This window comes from Ambystoma mexicanum, chromosome 7q (assembly GCF_040938575.1).
Source record: "Ambystoma mexicanum isolate Mex_15411 chromosome 7q, UKY_AmexF1_1, whole genome shotgun sequence".
Lineage (NCBI taxonomy): Eukaryota > Metazoa > Chordata > Amphibia > Caudata > Ambystomatidae > Ambystoma > Ambystoma mexicanum.
The window spans coordinates 361,801,743-361,818,519 of NC_090941.1; the positions used below are offsets into that span (position 1 = coordinate 361,801,743).

A 16,777-nucleotide genomic window follows, 5' to 3' on the forward strand; every position below is an offset into this window, starting at 1 on the left:
AGGACCTATATATTGCTCCTCGGTAGACGGTCAACATGCATCCCACTTATACCAGACTGGAGGTTAAGGATGTGAACTATTCTGTAGTTCCTCAGAAGCAGATGGTTGCTACCCCAGGAAAGATGAGAAGGCACTATCTCTGTACGTGGCAACCTTCTCAGACACCTTCAGCATGGGAGCCAGTTTGCAACCTTAGCAAGTGTACTCATCTACAAGACCCACAACACTAGGAAATAGAAGTCGTTCCTCCCTGCAGACAAAATAATACCTCTTCATCAATGTTTTGGAACTAAGAGCAGTCAAATCGGCACTGTGCTCTTTTCTCCCCTGCAAAAATGTAAGATAGTCAGCAATCTGACAGTCAATACAACTATAATCCTGTCCCCTGTTTTCTCAGAAGTACAGCAACTGTGGAACTGGACCATGCACAACAACATGGGTTTCCACTTGTCAGGTGCACAAAACTCCACAGCTGATGCTCTCGGTAGAGAGGTGGAGGTTTACTACAAACAGGATTTGAAAGAGCAATAGCTGGCTTGCTGAGGTGGAGAAAGACACAATTGCATTTGTTTGCAACACGGTGCTACAAGAAATGAGACTACTTTATGAGCAGGTTCCCTCAGGAAGTCTCAGAGCGGGAAGGTATCTCAATTCCCTGGACAGGGATTTTTGCGTACACTTTTCCTTCAGTACTACTAATGAGGCAGTACCCATGCTGTCTTATCCTCATAGCCATGGCTTGACCCAGATAACCGTGCAACACGGACCTCTTTGAACTGTCACACTGCATACCAATTCACCTTTTCCAATGGTGGATTTCTTCTACAGGGACAGGGGCCAGATCACCATAATGACACAGCATCACTCAAAATAACGCTGTGGCTTCACACATTTTAAAATATGAGAATTTGATCATCCCTGAGGAATGGCAAACAGTACTACATGCAGCTAGGGTGGATTCTAAAACCAAAACGTATACTCTCAAGTGAAAGCGTGTTTGCACTTGGTGTAGAGAAAACAACCTGCAACCTTTGTCTGTACAGTGGCACTGGCTCTTGCCATTCGTGTGCCCCTAGTAAGAGTGTTTTGTTGCAAACGTCTATTTGGGTACATCTTGCATCTATGTCCCACTATACCCGTGTACCAGAGATGACCCCTTCTTCTCCAAAAGGATTATTAAACAGTTCATGAAAGGATTATTAAACAGTTCATGCTTTGAACATTTCTGCTGGTGCACAATATCTCCATGACTTGGGAGTCTAAACACAATATTTTACCATTCTGATGCAAACCCTTTTTGAGCCCATTTACAAGCCTGGCATTAGCCACATTTCTTGGAATCTGGCATTTCTGGTGGCCATCGCTGCAGCGAGTTGGGCGAATAAGAATTAGGCTTTGGCCATTGCGGAACCTCATTTAAAATTCTTTAAGGATGACATTGTCCTCCCAATCAATCAACAATGTCTATGCAAACTACCTTCTGAATTTCAAATACATTTTTTTCTGTAACACTTTGTTAAAGTCTGGGGCTAGACATCAAGCCTGATTTAAAATGTTTCCTTGAAAAAACAAAAGAATTCCAGAAAACTGCACACCTATTCATGATTTACATGCCCATTTGTAAGGGTGACCCCATCCTAAGCTAGGTGCTGCATAATGGATCACATTGACGATCCCCATTTGCCACAGGAAGGCCAACACAACTCTCTCAATGAAAGCTCGAGTCCACTCCATGTGATCTGTGGCTGCTATCAAAGCCATGTGGGTAAAAGTTATCCTGCAATGTATCTGCTGAGCTGCTACCTGGAAAGTGCCACACACCTTCACCAAGCACTACTATTTAGATGTGCAGTTGAGACGAGAGGCAGTGATGGGACGAGCTCTGCTGCAGCATCTTTTTCATTAAGGTGTGCCACTATCACTCGACCTACCCTTTTTTCCTTCTATAGATCATTTTGCATGTGTATATGTATATTGCTTTTAAATATATTAAAGGCATGTGAATCTATGAAAGATCCATTGCTGTAGAACAAGTTAGTTACTTACCTGTAATTTCAGTTATTCATCATTGATATCTTTCATGGATACACATGTGACCCTCCAACCCTCTCCATACAAGTTTCGAATTATTCAGATTAAGGCACTTCAGCCAGATGGATTCTGAACATGGCCTCAGGGTCAGGGCTGCAACACTCAACGTCCCATTGGCTGAGGGGAAAATGGACCAAAGGAAGGTAGGTACAATGCAGTAGTGACTACACTTTAATTTCAACACTATATTAAACATAAATTGTAACACAGGATTCCCAGCCTGATGACATGGAATATTCAAAACATATGAATCTATAAACGATATCAATGATGCAGAACTGGGGATACTGCATGTAGGTAACTGACTCGCTCCCATCTATCCACATGCAACTCATTTACTTGCCCATTCTATAGCTGCTCATTTTAATTGTCTTGGGTAAAGTTTAGGTTGTCATTACATACAGTCTTGTAAACTGTCTTTATCTAAATTTCATATCATTTTCTTTAGAGGCAGACCACGTATGATGTGTCATGAACAATTAGGACATTGTAAAAGTTAAAACACCTAAAAGATAGATCATCCTTTATCCCAGCTAGGAATGGACAGATATTATGCCAATAGAAGGCACATACCAGGCAAACCTGAATGCCTGAAACTGGTTTAAGATGTTATACTTCTGAGCTGCATAAATATTATTATGCACCCTATTATCCTATTAAAAGTTGTCTAAGTCTAGACATTCACAGATGCCATAATGACGTTCTCAGATTACCCAAATACCCAAATATATGTTTTATAATAAATCAGAGATTTTCAGACTCGCATGGTGTAGGGCTTGCACAAATCCATAGTTGATGCAAAAATACTATTTCCACAAATGAACTCATTGATTTACTGATAATTATCCACCTGACCTCTTAATTCAAAGATTGTTTGATACAGTAAATTTATATTGCAGAAACCAAAACATTTGTTGGTGTTACTCAACTATCTCTAAATATGTCAGGAGTGCTTGCTGTTTATACACTGCTGAGTATATTATTGATATCCCCCGATATGTCAGAGAAAACAGTCAATGTTCATTAACATTTCTGAATCATGGATAAAATGAGCAAAGCGCTCTCTGTTTTTTGCATTCAGAATGTCCTGCACTCAAGCTCCCTGAATCCCCTGATCAGGACTTTTGTGAAAGAGGATAGACAGGCGTTGAATGCAAGGGGCTTTTACATATATGTAAATATTTGCTAAACAACTGACACTAAACTAATCATTGCGACCATGCACACCTGCTGGGTGTCGTGTGTTTGTTGCCATTGATGGGCCTAACCACAAAATCCCAACCCCTTTCCACCATGATTTTGGAAATCCATCTAAAGGAAATGGGACCCGGGCCTTTTGCAGTGCAGCATCTTTAAAAGAAATCTGGGAGTGGAGTCAAAACATATATGCAGGACATGGTCCACATACGCTGGCACAATGTCCCAGCAATATCCATCATTCCATTTCTCACATGGGATCATACAGAAGCTGCTGCAGGAGTTAATCAGTCTTCCTTACTTTTTTGTCCTCTCTTTTTTGGTTGTATGTATATTTTCTGGGCTGAGCAGTTCTTATCTCTGGAGATTTGCTTACTCTGTTTGGATTGTTTGGGCCCTGACCACCAATGGGACACCTGTGCTGTTTGTAATGAAACTTTTCCTTGTAGGTTCAGATGACAGCTCCAGAGATTGGAGGAGATGTTCTCCCAGGTCATGCCTATCAACTGCTGAGGTGTGTTGTGCCATACAAATAGGAAGATGGTAAGCAGTTACCTCTTGGCTTTGGTGCCATGGAGAAGTGATTCCTTCACAGAGGTATCTGCATTTGGAGGGATCAATTTCTAACCACTAAACTATGAGCTGGGGCTTTATACAAGCCACTAGCATCCTCTGGTTGGGATAGTGCCATGCCTGTGCCCGGAGTCTGTCATCCACCACAACCATTGCTTTACAGGGTCCTGCCCTTTCTACTGGAGTTCATTCTCAGCTTTCCAAAGCCTCCAATGGCTGTATAATGAGGGACCATGGTGGCCTAAGATGTTCAGCACAGTGGCCCTCATTCTAAGTCGGCCGGTCTGGTAAAATAGTGCCAGTATTTATGGATACCAGCACTGTACTGGACCGGCCGACAACGTGTATGCCGGTGGAGCACCAGGGTTACCTCCAGCTCAAAGCTGGTAGTAAGGCAGGCACCCTACTGGCATACAAAAGCCCTCGTTACTGGCACAAGCATTGTCGGTGCCAGTTAATGGAAATCCCCTCAAGGGGTCCTATGCGACTCCATGAATGGGGATTTACACCGTCACTCCGGCATCCGTATTCAGGGGGCAATGGCGCTGGACCGGGTGCCAGAAATCATATCTACATCTGCTGGTATCCTGGCAGCTCTACCACCAGGATACCAGCAAAGTCAGAATGAGGCCCCATGTCTCCTCATGTAATTCTACCTTACAGGCCAGCCAGGGAGACAATATGGCACATGCCAACATGCTCTCGGCCCATACTGGTATAATTTTGATGATGGCGGCTGGCTCATCTTCGACCCTGTTATCACTTCAGGAGTACTCTGATTGTTTACCTTCAGTAATCTTGCCAAGGGCCACAGCTTAAGGTGAAAGGCCCTTCTGGCCATGGCAAATTGTGAGTCTTTCATGCAGCCGGTTCATTGGTCACCTATACTGAAATCAAACTCCTCTTTTGCATAATCCTGATCCTCCTTAGGCATGAGCAATTTGATTCACCCAATGTAGTAACCCATGACAGTGTCAACCTGGACTCAATTTTTAGTGACAGCAATGTAGTCTACAAGTAAATATAGATTATCTGATCACTTCCAGAGACTTGTATACTTGCCAGTGATGGTGGGATACTTTAAGGGCCTCATCAAAGAGGTAATTTCCAGGAGCTTTCTAAACACACAACACTGCCATCACTGCCTCCACCTCCAGTACCTCCAGTACCCCGGAGACTGCTCCTCAGACCCCAAAGTGTATGAGCCCAGCAGCACTGCACTGAATCATAGACCTTTGTCTTTCAGACTGGCTATGTACAAGAGCCCTGAAGGACACATTATTACAGGTTTCCATTTCTCTAATTGTCCTTTTAGGGCAAACACAGATAAAACACATTGCTGCAATATAGCCTAAATGCGGGTACTCACCACGTGTATGGCATGAGTGGCAACCTGTATGGGTGTGCAGGGCATACAAACCTATCAATAATTGGAAGAGTTGCTGCTTTAATCCCCTTCTTATGATTCCTTTGCTGTTTTGAGAGGAGGCATCTGGTCAAACAGAAATACATCAGAACGGAATTCCGCCCACAGCATACTTTCCATTCATTATAAATATGGTGATAAGCAGGCTATATATTTTCCCCACAAAAGAGAGAGCTTGACATACACTAGCTTCTTAATCTGTAGCAGTAAAGCAGGTCATGTTGAAAGTGAGGAAAATGTGCTTCATCTGGCCAGCTGCTGTAACTAGATAGAGGACAATCAAGTGGCAAAGGTGGATTTGCCACTCTCCGTTAGACCTCCAGTTGAGGAGTTACTACAGCAATCCTTGGCAGGATGTAACCTTTATGGACCCTCAACACTCCCCGATTATGACAACAGGCACCTCCTTTATTGAGTGGGGGACAACTCTATCAGCCCAGAACCTTTGGAGCATATCAATATATTAGAATGCCTAAAGGCCTTCCTCTAAGATCATTTGTGAAAGGTAATCTTAATGCAGAGGGCAAACTAAAACATACTTGTATTAAACAAACTAGAAAATAAGTATTACACTTCCTCAACTGTGTGTCGATTTGTGGTAATGTGGTCGTTTTCACCATATGGCCATCTATAGGGCAGTTGTGAACAATTTGGAGGCAGTCAGGCTCAATCACTCCAACAAGACCAAACATGAATGGAAAATTCCACCATAAGTCCCAGTAGAGACACACCTACAAGATGGCGTACTGCAGCATTTTGTCATCAGGCTCCAGGAACTATTTTTATCAAGAGCACAAGAGCTCCCTTTGCCTAGCAACCGGACACGCTGCCCCAAGGCGGACATACAGCGGCTCCTTATGAACCCGCCCGGCTGTACACTACAGTACTGGTATTGGTAAGCCTCACTAATTTGTACAATCTAGGCATTTTAAGTATCGCTACGACCACAGTTTTGCGGCGCCTCACCAGTTTACACCGGGTACATTCTGCATGATGTCGCACACAATTTTTTAACGGCTCCTGTTTGCCCCACTGGACACAAGCCTTACACAGCGATATTGTGACACACTAAGTATCCAGTTTGAAACCAGACCCCCTACAATAGTGGGTGAGTACGTCTTAGTCTAGTTTCTTACAGTGAAACAGGTGTAAAGCCTCACAGTGCAGTCTTTATGTGGGACCCAGCGCTTTTCTCAAGCGACTGGTCCAGTGTTTTGACTGCATGCCTTGAACTTTCACAAACTGACTAAATATTCCCAATCGTTAGTCAACAGATATGGTGAAGGGACCCGCACCCCCCGGTAGTGAAGACTTACCTGTTTTCTGGCTAACTCTCAGGTTAGTGAAATATGAGCCCAGGTCACATATGCTAAGGTACACAAGTGAAGAGATTTATTTACATAATTAAGAGTACCACTGACACAGTATTACCTCTATTCACAGGAGAAATACTTAATCACAGATATCACTTACTTGATGAAGGGCAAACATATGCCTAAAATGTGTCGTAGTTAACAAGAGGCAATATGCCAAGACATACCAGCCTCACTTCAGCCAAGAATTCCTCCTTATTGAGATATCTGCTCTCATTAAATTTCTAATTGTGAATTTGATTATGTTTTGTGATATGTTCTTGTACCTTGAAGTACCCACAACTGACCAGAAGAGTTTGGTCAGCACATGTTGTGCAAATTATGATGATATTTTCAAGTTTCTTATTTCCTCCAAATGGTGCATGAATATTTTGTAACATCATAAACTGAATTGTAACTACTTTTGTTTTTACCTTTGCACTTACTACTTGTCTTTAGTAAACAGCTTCACATTCCTTGAATTTGTGACTCTGAATAAAATTTTTAAGACATTTATTTTGCCTTAGTGTGCCCTGGTCTTGTCCCCCAAGCTTTTTGAGGTACCTCCTTCCTGCACTTTATCAAATCTTGTAGCCAAGATCAGACCGGGAGCACCTGAAATACCTTGTATTTCACAGTAATCAGTTGAAAACCTTTCAATTTGAACAAACAATTAAGAGTGCACCTCTACATACACCATTCCTCTAAATTAACAATTTATAAATGTAGGGCAACATTGCTCTAATAATGCTTACCATGAATGAAAGTTATAGAAAGCAGTTACACACTGATACCATTGGGATTTTCTTAATAAACAAAATATTAATCAAAGAGATATAATATCTTAAAATTATTACATGGCCAATGACAATTATAGAAGTTGATCTGCTAGATAACTTTGTTCTAAATAAGAACAGAATGTATTACCTGTAACATAAAACACTAGAAAATCAAATATGATGAGAGAATGTAAGGGAATGATGAAAAAATTAAATAAAGGATCAGAGGGTTCCATGATTAATGTATAATAATGTCATAAAATAATTAATAAACAACTAGAGGGGCCCATGATTAACGTATAGCAATGTCATAAGATAATTAATTTACCTGTGTAGTAATCCAATCAGTATTCCCAGGGTATATATTGAGTAAATAAGTGTAGAATACAGCTTCCAGATCTGAAAGATAATAATTAGTAAAAATGATTATATCCTGGGATATTTAGGGATCCAAACTCTTGAGGAGTTAGTAGCCAATGCACCATGAATGAAGAACCGACCAGAAAGGAAAATCCAGGTGCTCCATGCAGCAAGTATATACAATGAAACTTCTCGTAGCATGAAACTCCAAAATGAATAAGCAACGTGTGAAAAAATGTGATGAGACCATGAGATCATGACGTATATATGTGTAAATATAGAAGCACACACAACAGATATTTGAAAAAGAAAAAGGACGGTATTAAAACAATAAATAAAGAAAATAAAGTAATACAGAGTGGTACACAAGAGAAGAATGAGCGAATAAAATGAACTATAATGCTAATAGTGCTAAACTATATTTTTATAAATAGAATGAAGTAAACTAGTCGGTGGGTAGAATTCCTGTAGCTCTCAGTAACTCTGATAAGTAGCATTTGTCTCACAAAGGGACAACAATCAAGTTGAATCAGTGACATAAACTGAAATTTGTAAAGGAAGATAACAAACTCTTGAATTACATGAATACATTAAAAAAGTTCTCAAACCCTGGTGATTGAAACCTTAGGTAACAAGCAGGTAGCTATTGGATATTTGCATAAGATTAAGTAAAAAATAAAGGTAAGAGTAAACATAGTATATATGTCACATTGTTACATTATCATACTTACGGTTAATGTTCTGGGGACATCACATTTCGTGCATACAAATTAAAAGATGAAAAACTATGGACTTACCATACCACTTTAAATCAATAATTTAGGCGGTATATCAAGCCTACATATGGTTCACGTTGCCAGGGTATGTGCAAGAAACATACTAATAGGTGTTACAATGTTTATCAGATATAATCTCTGGATACAATTATACATATCTTTCACAGGCATGATATTAAACATGTTACAAGGTAATGTAACATAGTATTGAGAGACATAAGAAAGTAACACATGTTTAGTATAATGTTTACCCTGCTCCAAGAGGCAAACAACCATGTAATCTTACTAGATATAGCAATGTAAACTAAATTCCTCGTTCATGCCTTTAGGAGTTCTTGTTTCCAACAAGTCAACCCAATACATTTCTCTCTGTATTAATCTCTTCGAAATATCTCCACCTCTTATGGGTGTTTGTACAACCGCAAGGATCATGAATCAAATTTGGGAGGTGATATGGCCATTATTAATGAAATGCCTATCCACTGGTGTATTTATGTTCCACCCATCTTTCACACGTTTTTCTCAGTGTCCATCCTACATAAAGTTGACCACATGGACATGTGATGGCATAGGTGCAAAGTGTCCCAATTTGATATTTTTGCCACTATGGGGATGCTGAATAGAACCGCCTCCAACAATGTTATTACAGTTACTGCAGTTAAGACTGGGGTATGGACCTTTTTTGCATTTTCCTACGTTCACTGTGTGTCAGTAACCAGGTGTTCTGCACACACCAGTTTGGCCCTAAAGTTTTAACTATTTTGTAAGCCATCATGGGTATGCTAGGGAACAGTTTTTGCAACTCTGGGTCAGAATTGAGATATTTCCAATTCTTCATAATGATTCTAGCTATTTGTGTACTCTGTCTAGAGAACTCAGAAATGTATAAAAGTGGGACATATTTGATTTTATGAGTGGGTTTAAGTAATTCTTGCCTAACAACACCTGATGCCTTATGGTGTGCTTCTCTGAAAACCTCCTCTGTATATCCCCTGGATATACATATTATGCTGAGATTAACCTTTTCTGATATCAAGTCTCTGTTTCTTTTATAATCTTCAAGAATAACAGATGACTATACAGTAAGAGTTTCATCATTGAAAGTGGATGAAAGTTATCATAATGGAGTACGTTATCCACTTCAGTTGGTTTGTGGAAAATTGTGGTTTTAAACTCATCTGTTCCCAAACTTACTTCAACATCCAGAAAATGCAATGTTGGACTGCCTACTTCATGGGTATATTTGATTCTGGGGTGAATCATCTTGAGATATTGGAAGAAATGTTCAAGCTCAGATGTTGTACCTACCCAGACACCAAAGATGTCATAAATGTATACTTTCCACATAACTATTTTATTGTACCACATTATGTTATCCAGTACTTTTGCTGGTTCAAAATGATACATTAAAATATTGGCATAAGATGGGACCATAGCAGATCCCAACAAAGAGTCTGAGGCTTGTGCATAGTACATCCTGCAAAAGCGGAAATAGTTGTTTAATAAGATGATCCATAGTAGTACCATGATAAACTGTGTGTTTGTGTGTTGGCTTTAAATGTTTCAGTATGAAGAAGGGCCCACTCTATGGCTTCAGTGCCTTCATTGTGCGGTATCGATGTATACAAGCTCTGTACGTCCATGGTGAACAAGATGCTCATTATGCAGTTTAGAAAATTAGTTGTGTCACGTAAATATATGCTGGTTTGTTATACTACTGGCTGTAAGACACGATCAACATATATCACCAAACGGTCAAAGATGCTGTCAGTCCAAGCTACAATTGGCCTGAAAGAAGCTTTTGTAGTGTGCTTATGTATTTCCGGAAAGGGCATAAAAAACAGAGTTTTGTTAATCAGATTCTGGAGAATTCATGATACATTCATGTAATTTTGCCTGATCAAGGACATATTTGATGATAGTACTGATCTCATTTAATGGATCACTGTCAAGACGTATATATATATGTATCAACTTCCTGTAATAGTGCCGAACAGTTCTACTTGTTCACTTCTGTGTCCATGGCTACAATGGCTCCCCGTTTTTCAGCTGATTTCATAGCAAGTGTATGATCCCACGCTAACTTTTCAATCATTGCTAATTGCTTAATGTTGTTGGGAGACATTTTGTTATAATTAATATGTCTTAAGTGATTAAGAACGTGTGATTCAAACATGTTCAGAGCAGTGTTGTTAAATACTGGATTACAAGTGCTTTTGAGATGTACATCCATCTAGTCTAAAGTGGTATTAGAACTTTAAAGAGGGAGTTGTAAGTAAGTAATCGAACATTTGTCATTTAATCTGGCAAAGGAGTTTCTATAGACAAATCCTTTCAGTAAAGAAAATGGTATGGTTAGTGGGTACAAATGATAAACCTCTGTTAAGGTACACCAATTGTTGATGGTTTAGGCTCTTGCTAGAAATGTTAACCCAAATATTGTCTTCTATTATGTTATTGACCTGAGTTGTCTTTCAAGTTTATTACAAGTTGAATTCTTGTAATAAGCCTTTTTCTGAAAATGTCTTTTAAATGTGATTTTAATTAAAGTAAAACATCTATATGAATGTTCGAACAGCAATTTTGAGAAAATAATTTGTTTATATGAATCTCAATTGCTTTTAGTGTCTTTTGAGCTATTTATTAATATAAAATGAGAATACATGTTTATTTCATTTGTTGCAACAAGTATTTCAAGAAAAGACATTTCTAAACATCTAATTTATGATACTCTTTTTAACCCAGAGGACATGTGATACACTTGTAATAGCCAAGATGAAGCCCATTAGGCGACACGCCGTGATGCTGTGACAGGCGTAGTTGGTGATGTGACTGCTGTTTTTCGATCAGGATATGAGCTTCTTTATTTTGTTTTAACCTGAATCGATTTTAATGACTGAAGACCAGATGCAATACATGTGAGAATTTATGACGTCATGACAGTTTTCTTTCTGTTGGGAGTTTTGGACATTTTGAAAGTAGTGCTGATCAACCAGGAATCATCTCTCAAATACATCAAGAACCTGCAGCCTTTCCTCTTCATTCCAGTTTCAAAACCATAACCTTAATGCTGATCCCTAATATATCAAAGACCAAGTTACTTCATATTGAAAAAGGTAAGGGGATCTACGGATGATTCTTTTACTCGTGATGAATTGGATTTCTTTTTTTATCGAACAAATATTTGATCATTTATTTTCTTAAAGCAAATGTGCTGCCCACTTAAAAAATATATTGACAATATTGTAGATGCCTGCAGCTGCCATTTCATTCTTTCTATGAATATGAAGATCAGTGAATTTGCGAAGTATCGCACTTGTTAAGGTCAAACATCCTCAATTCAGTCATAAAGTAATGATGAATTGTCCGGGCTTTGCTTCCGCTAATAACAAAGTAAATAATCTACAAACTGCTTTATTCCTGATAGCCTCTGATGGGTCTCCCCAATGGTGATCACGTTTTGGCACAAACTTAAAGTAGAATTGAAGCACTATAAAATCTTGTGTAATCAGGTATCATTGTTTTACAATGTTATAAATTATGATATTACTGACAATAAAAACCCAGCGTACCCATCTGGAGAACTATGAAGGGCAAATGCAAGTAGGATCATCAGAAGCCAAAAATGACTAATGAGTCAAATGCCATTCTAATAGTGTTGGAGCAGTATCCTTGGATTGACTGCACACAAAAGAGAAACCCAATATGTCATGGAACTACACAGTATTCAGAACATGCACAACCTTTTTATTACTTTATAGGATAGTTTAGCATAAAATGCCCAAGATTGCTTTTCTGACAACATGAATCTGAAGCAGTGTCCATGCATTCGGAGGTAAAGTAACCATGCTATCCATTTGGTAATTTAAAAGTATGATTTCAAGCATAGTTAAGGGAACACATTATGTATTAGACAATTTGATAAGGTATTTTTATTTCATAAAGTAAAATGTTGCTCAAGTCTATGCTGAGGGTTACTGGATCATCACAGTAGCTCAATTTGATTTTGACAGCAATAATTTGTATGCACAGTTTAGTAAAATATATGGGTTTGAAAGTGATAGACATCCAGGATTTATGCTCACTATCATATTTAATGCAACAGGATCATTTTGACCAATATGGAATTCATAAAATAAAAATAAATCATATTCAATTAAACACATTTTAGGATTTTAATTAGAGAGTTGAGCAAATTTTACATTATTGATTACATTTTTCTGATAACATTGTTGTAATTTTTATTTAATATTGTGGTATAAGTGTTATGACATTTGTTCTTTGAATGTGAAATGCTAAATACACTATTGATCCATTCCTTGCTCATGGCCAAGCTTGACTTTTCAATTTCTTTTTAAAGGTGCTAATATCACAATTCCATGTCAGGCTTTCAATATCACAGGATTCCATTTCTGAAGTTTGTCCAATTTGTGTATAGATTTAAGATTCTTGTTTTAGTTCAAAAACGTAAAGAAAAAGTCCCCACAATATCGGACATACCACTTATCTTCACATAATACTCCATGACCTCTACTATCTTTCAACAAGAACCTGGACAACCATTGGTTGGTAATGGTCTCTACTAGACCCAATTCACTTAAATAAGGAGCCACACGTTGTGCTTGAGAGACTTTGGGTTGTGATGGTATATGCAGTTCTCTCTCTTGAATGACAGGTCCACAGTTGGTGTCAAGCACATTAGTTGGTCCGCTGACATGTGCAGATGGCCAGAGTACCATGGCTGACTGGGTCATGGTCGGACTACAGTTATCATTGGACACTGGTATCTTCTGATGTTTCTATTAGCCTCAATATTAGTGGTATCAATAAGAATGCATTCCTGAGGATACTTTTCCATCAAAAGGAGAATGTGATCCCTACCGAGCCATTCTGGGGAAATCTTCTGGCAAAGCCACAACATTGCTTGTTCTGTTGGGTGGAAAACAGGTGTATTTTGTGGTATTTCCCAATGTTTGTGACACCCTTGCTACCTGCCTTTCGTGTAGTTCCCATGTGTGGCATTGCTGTGCTGCCTGCTGAGCTAATCCACTATCATGTTCTGCGCTCCTGGCATGTGATGGACTTGCAGGGGCATGTTGTGCCAATGGTGCAATTATATACACATTGTGCATACTGCAACACTGCTTAGAGCGAGTTTCACCCTGTAAGCGATTCATCTGTATTGAATCTCTCATGATGGCATGGTTGCTATAGTGGTGCCCCTCGGACAACCCGCTCTCTGTTGTGCAACACTTTTTGTATCCTAGAAGAGTGGTTTTGATCAGTATTTTGTCCTCACAGCGTACCTTGGTTTATGACCACATGTCAGACAGCAAGTGATGAATGGGCCTCATTCAAAACCTGCAATATGTGATGAGGGGAATGTAGAACAACATCGTTCCCAAAAGGGCCATGAAAGTCTTTACTGAAGCAGTTTTGGATTGGTGGATCATTGCCAGGATTGACTGAATTCTTTCCTGAGATGGTTTTACGAAAGAGAGTGCTGTGGTAAACGAGCTTTAAGGAAAATCCATTCCTTGGTGGGGCTTAATGCAAGATTTCTTATAGTTGGTGGCAAATCTTTGTCAGGTCAATGTCTGAACTTTGTGTTACCCAAGTACGGATAGACATTATGGCCCTTGAATTTGAGGCACGCTGCCACTTGTGCTAGAGATGTGGTGAAGGTCGTGGGCACCGATCTGAGGCCAAAGGATAGTACGCCAAATTGTTTTTCCCATAAAAAACAAACACATCTTTTCTATGTAATTTCTTAATGGGTGAAAATATGTGTCCTCTAGATCTCAGAATGTAAGGAAATCCTGGTCTTCTATCGACTGAATAACCTCTCGCAGGGTTATCATCCTGAATATTTGTTTTTTGATAAACTTGTTCAGTGTCCTTATGTCAAGGGCCTTCATTTTCCATCAGTATTTATTATTCTGTTGTATTATTTTAAGTGTGGACCTAGCTCAACAGCAGCAGAGCACTGTACAGTGAGCACATAGCCAGAATTTGATTTGGCATCTTTTAACAGTTACGCAGTACTGCGGGTTGAGGTCTGTGTGTCCATTGGCATTGGTCCTTGATCAGAAGTTGTTCAAAAACTGATGTTTTGGGAAATCTGCAAAATTGGTGAATTTTGGGGCATTCCGAGCCAACACAGGGATAGAGTTCCAGAGGGTGGGTGCACAACAAGAAAAGGATTGTTTGCAAGCCCTCTGTTTGCAGAAATGTTATGATTCAAGCAAGTTGGTCAATTTGCTGTGTGAGGAGGGTGTGCCACTAGATATGTGGAGCTTAGCCACTAGGTACACTTGTGTGCAACTCACAACTGCTTTGTAGATGATACATGCAGTCTTGAATACTTTCCTGGCCTGGATAAGGAGCCAATTTAGTTAGCGTAGGATAGGGTGATTCAGTCAGACCTCTGTGCACCCGTTCTAAGACTTGATGCAGGGGGCTGGACTGCTTTTAGAGGAGCCAAGTGAGCAGCTTGGAGCCCTGTCAGGAGAGCATTTCCTCCATCAATGTGCGAGACCACAAGGGCCTGCAATACGGTCAGGAAGTCCTGCAGTGAGATGAAGGGTTTGATTTTTCAAAGGGCAGCTCTTCGGACACAGGTTGTTTGGGCCTTCTTGACAGGCTGCTGTCAATGGTGAAGCCTAAGGATTTGATGAGCCCAAGAGTTGTGGATGAAATCCTTCTAGGTACATATCATTGAGCCATTGTTGGACAAGTTGTTTTTTAGCGGGTGAACCAATGAGGACAAATTCACTTTTGAATGGGTTTAGTTTGAGGTAGGAAGTTGACATCCAGGACTAGATGATGGCTAGGTAATCATAGAGGGGAATTATGTCCTGTACGCTATTTACTTCAATGTACAACGCATTATCAACCACGTATTGGTGGATGGCTGTTTTGGGACACTACAGGAGACATGGAGTCAGTTGGAATGCAACAACGTCACCTGGATGGCCTGGTTTCTGCCCGAGAAGTAGGAGATAAACCAAGTCATGACAGTACCAGAGAATCCCATCCTGTTGGCAAGGATGGAGAGAAGGATCCAGTGGTTGACAGTGTCAAATGCAGCCAAGGAGGAGGAGGCATGATTTGGAGGCCATAACCAACCACCTGGATGGCGGCTGTCTTAATGCTTCACTTGGGGTGGAACCCTGACTGATTGTCATTTAGCAGGTGGAGTTGTTTGATTCTGGGGAGTAGTTGTGTACAACTACTTTTTACACGATTTTGCCAATGAACAGGAGGTTCATAGTGGGTGGGTAGTGGGCAAGGTCGTCTGGATCTACTGTTGTTTTTTTCAGAAGAGGTTGTATCAGAAAAGTCTTGAGGTTGTCCAGGAATGACCCTTCTGTGAGGGACACATTAATGATGCTGCGGTGCATGTTGAGCGCCGGGCCCCTCTATGTTTTTATGATGGAGGCCGGGTTTGTATTGTCAGCATAAAAAGTAGGTTTTGCGGATGCATTCATTTTGAGGAGATCTGGGGATAGAGGCAAGTATGTATTCCAAATGGTCAGTTTGCATGCCAGGGTACTAAGGGCAGTAATGTTGTCATCAGTTGTTTTGATGGTCTCTTCAATTTTGTCTATTTTCTCGATAAAAAGTGTGTTGATTCCATCACATTTTTCCTGAGTTGCTGGTACCTCGGGTTCGTGTGAGAGTTTGGTGCAATGCTTTACTGCTTCAAAGAGGGCTTTGCTCCTGTTAGAGGCTGCCGTAATGGTGGTGGAGTAGTAAGCAGCTTTGGTTTCTGTAATCACAATCTTACAGTTGGTAGGATCTGGAATACATTCCTTTCCCTCAATGTCTCTTGGGGAATTTTTGTATGGATCTTTTGTGGAGCATGGCTTCCTCCTCTTTTCAAAGTAATTGATGTGGTTTCATCCCCTGTTGTTTTGCTGGTGATGTGTTTGGAGATCTTGTTTTGAATTATAGGATATGTCCCTTCTTTACTATGTATAGCACCCATTTGTCTGATGTTATTTTCTGCCAAGAATTGTAGAACTGCATAATTCGCCCTGCCACTGTGGTGCTTCTGGGGCTTTCTCTTTTCACTGATTCTGGCCTGTTGTTTAGTGGATCTGGCTCTCAAAAGAGTTGAGTTTCTGTGCTTCATTATGGAATAATGGACTTTGTTTATGTGGGACTCCTTATACTCTCTACAGTACCCTTGGGAGGAATAGGTTTGGTGATGGTATGACT

The 16,777-nt window shown here is 40.0% G+C and overlaps 1 protein-coding gene across 3 annotated transcripts in view; it reads left to right on the top strand.

Moving 5' to 3' along the window:
• PCDH9 (protocadherin 9) overlaps positions 1-16,777 on the top strand; it is a 733,344-nt gene that overhangs the window by 72,463 nt on the left and 644,104 nt on the right. The window contains exon 3 of one of the 3 annotated variants that reach the window (XM_069640631.1): positions 11,300-12,055. The exons of the other annotated variants lie outside the window; for them this stretch is intronic. Coding sequence (XP_069496732.1) covers positions 11,300-11,365 — 66 coding nt within the window. The 3' untranslated portion in view covers positions 11,366-12,055. Of the gene's footprint in view, positions 1-11,299; positions 12,056-16,777 lie in introns of those variants that run through there. 3 annotated transcript variants of the gene reach the window in all.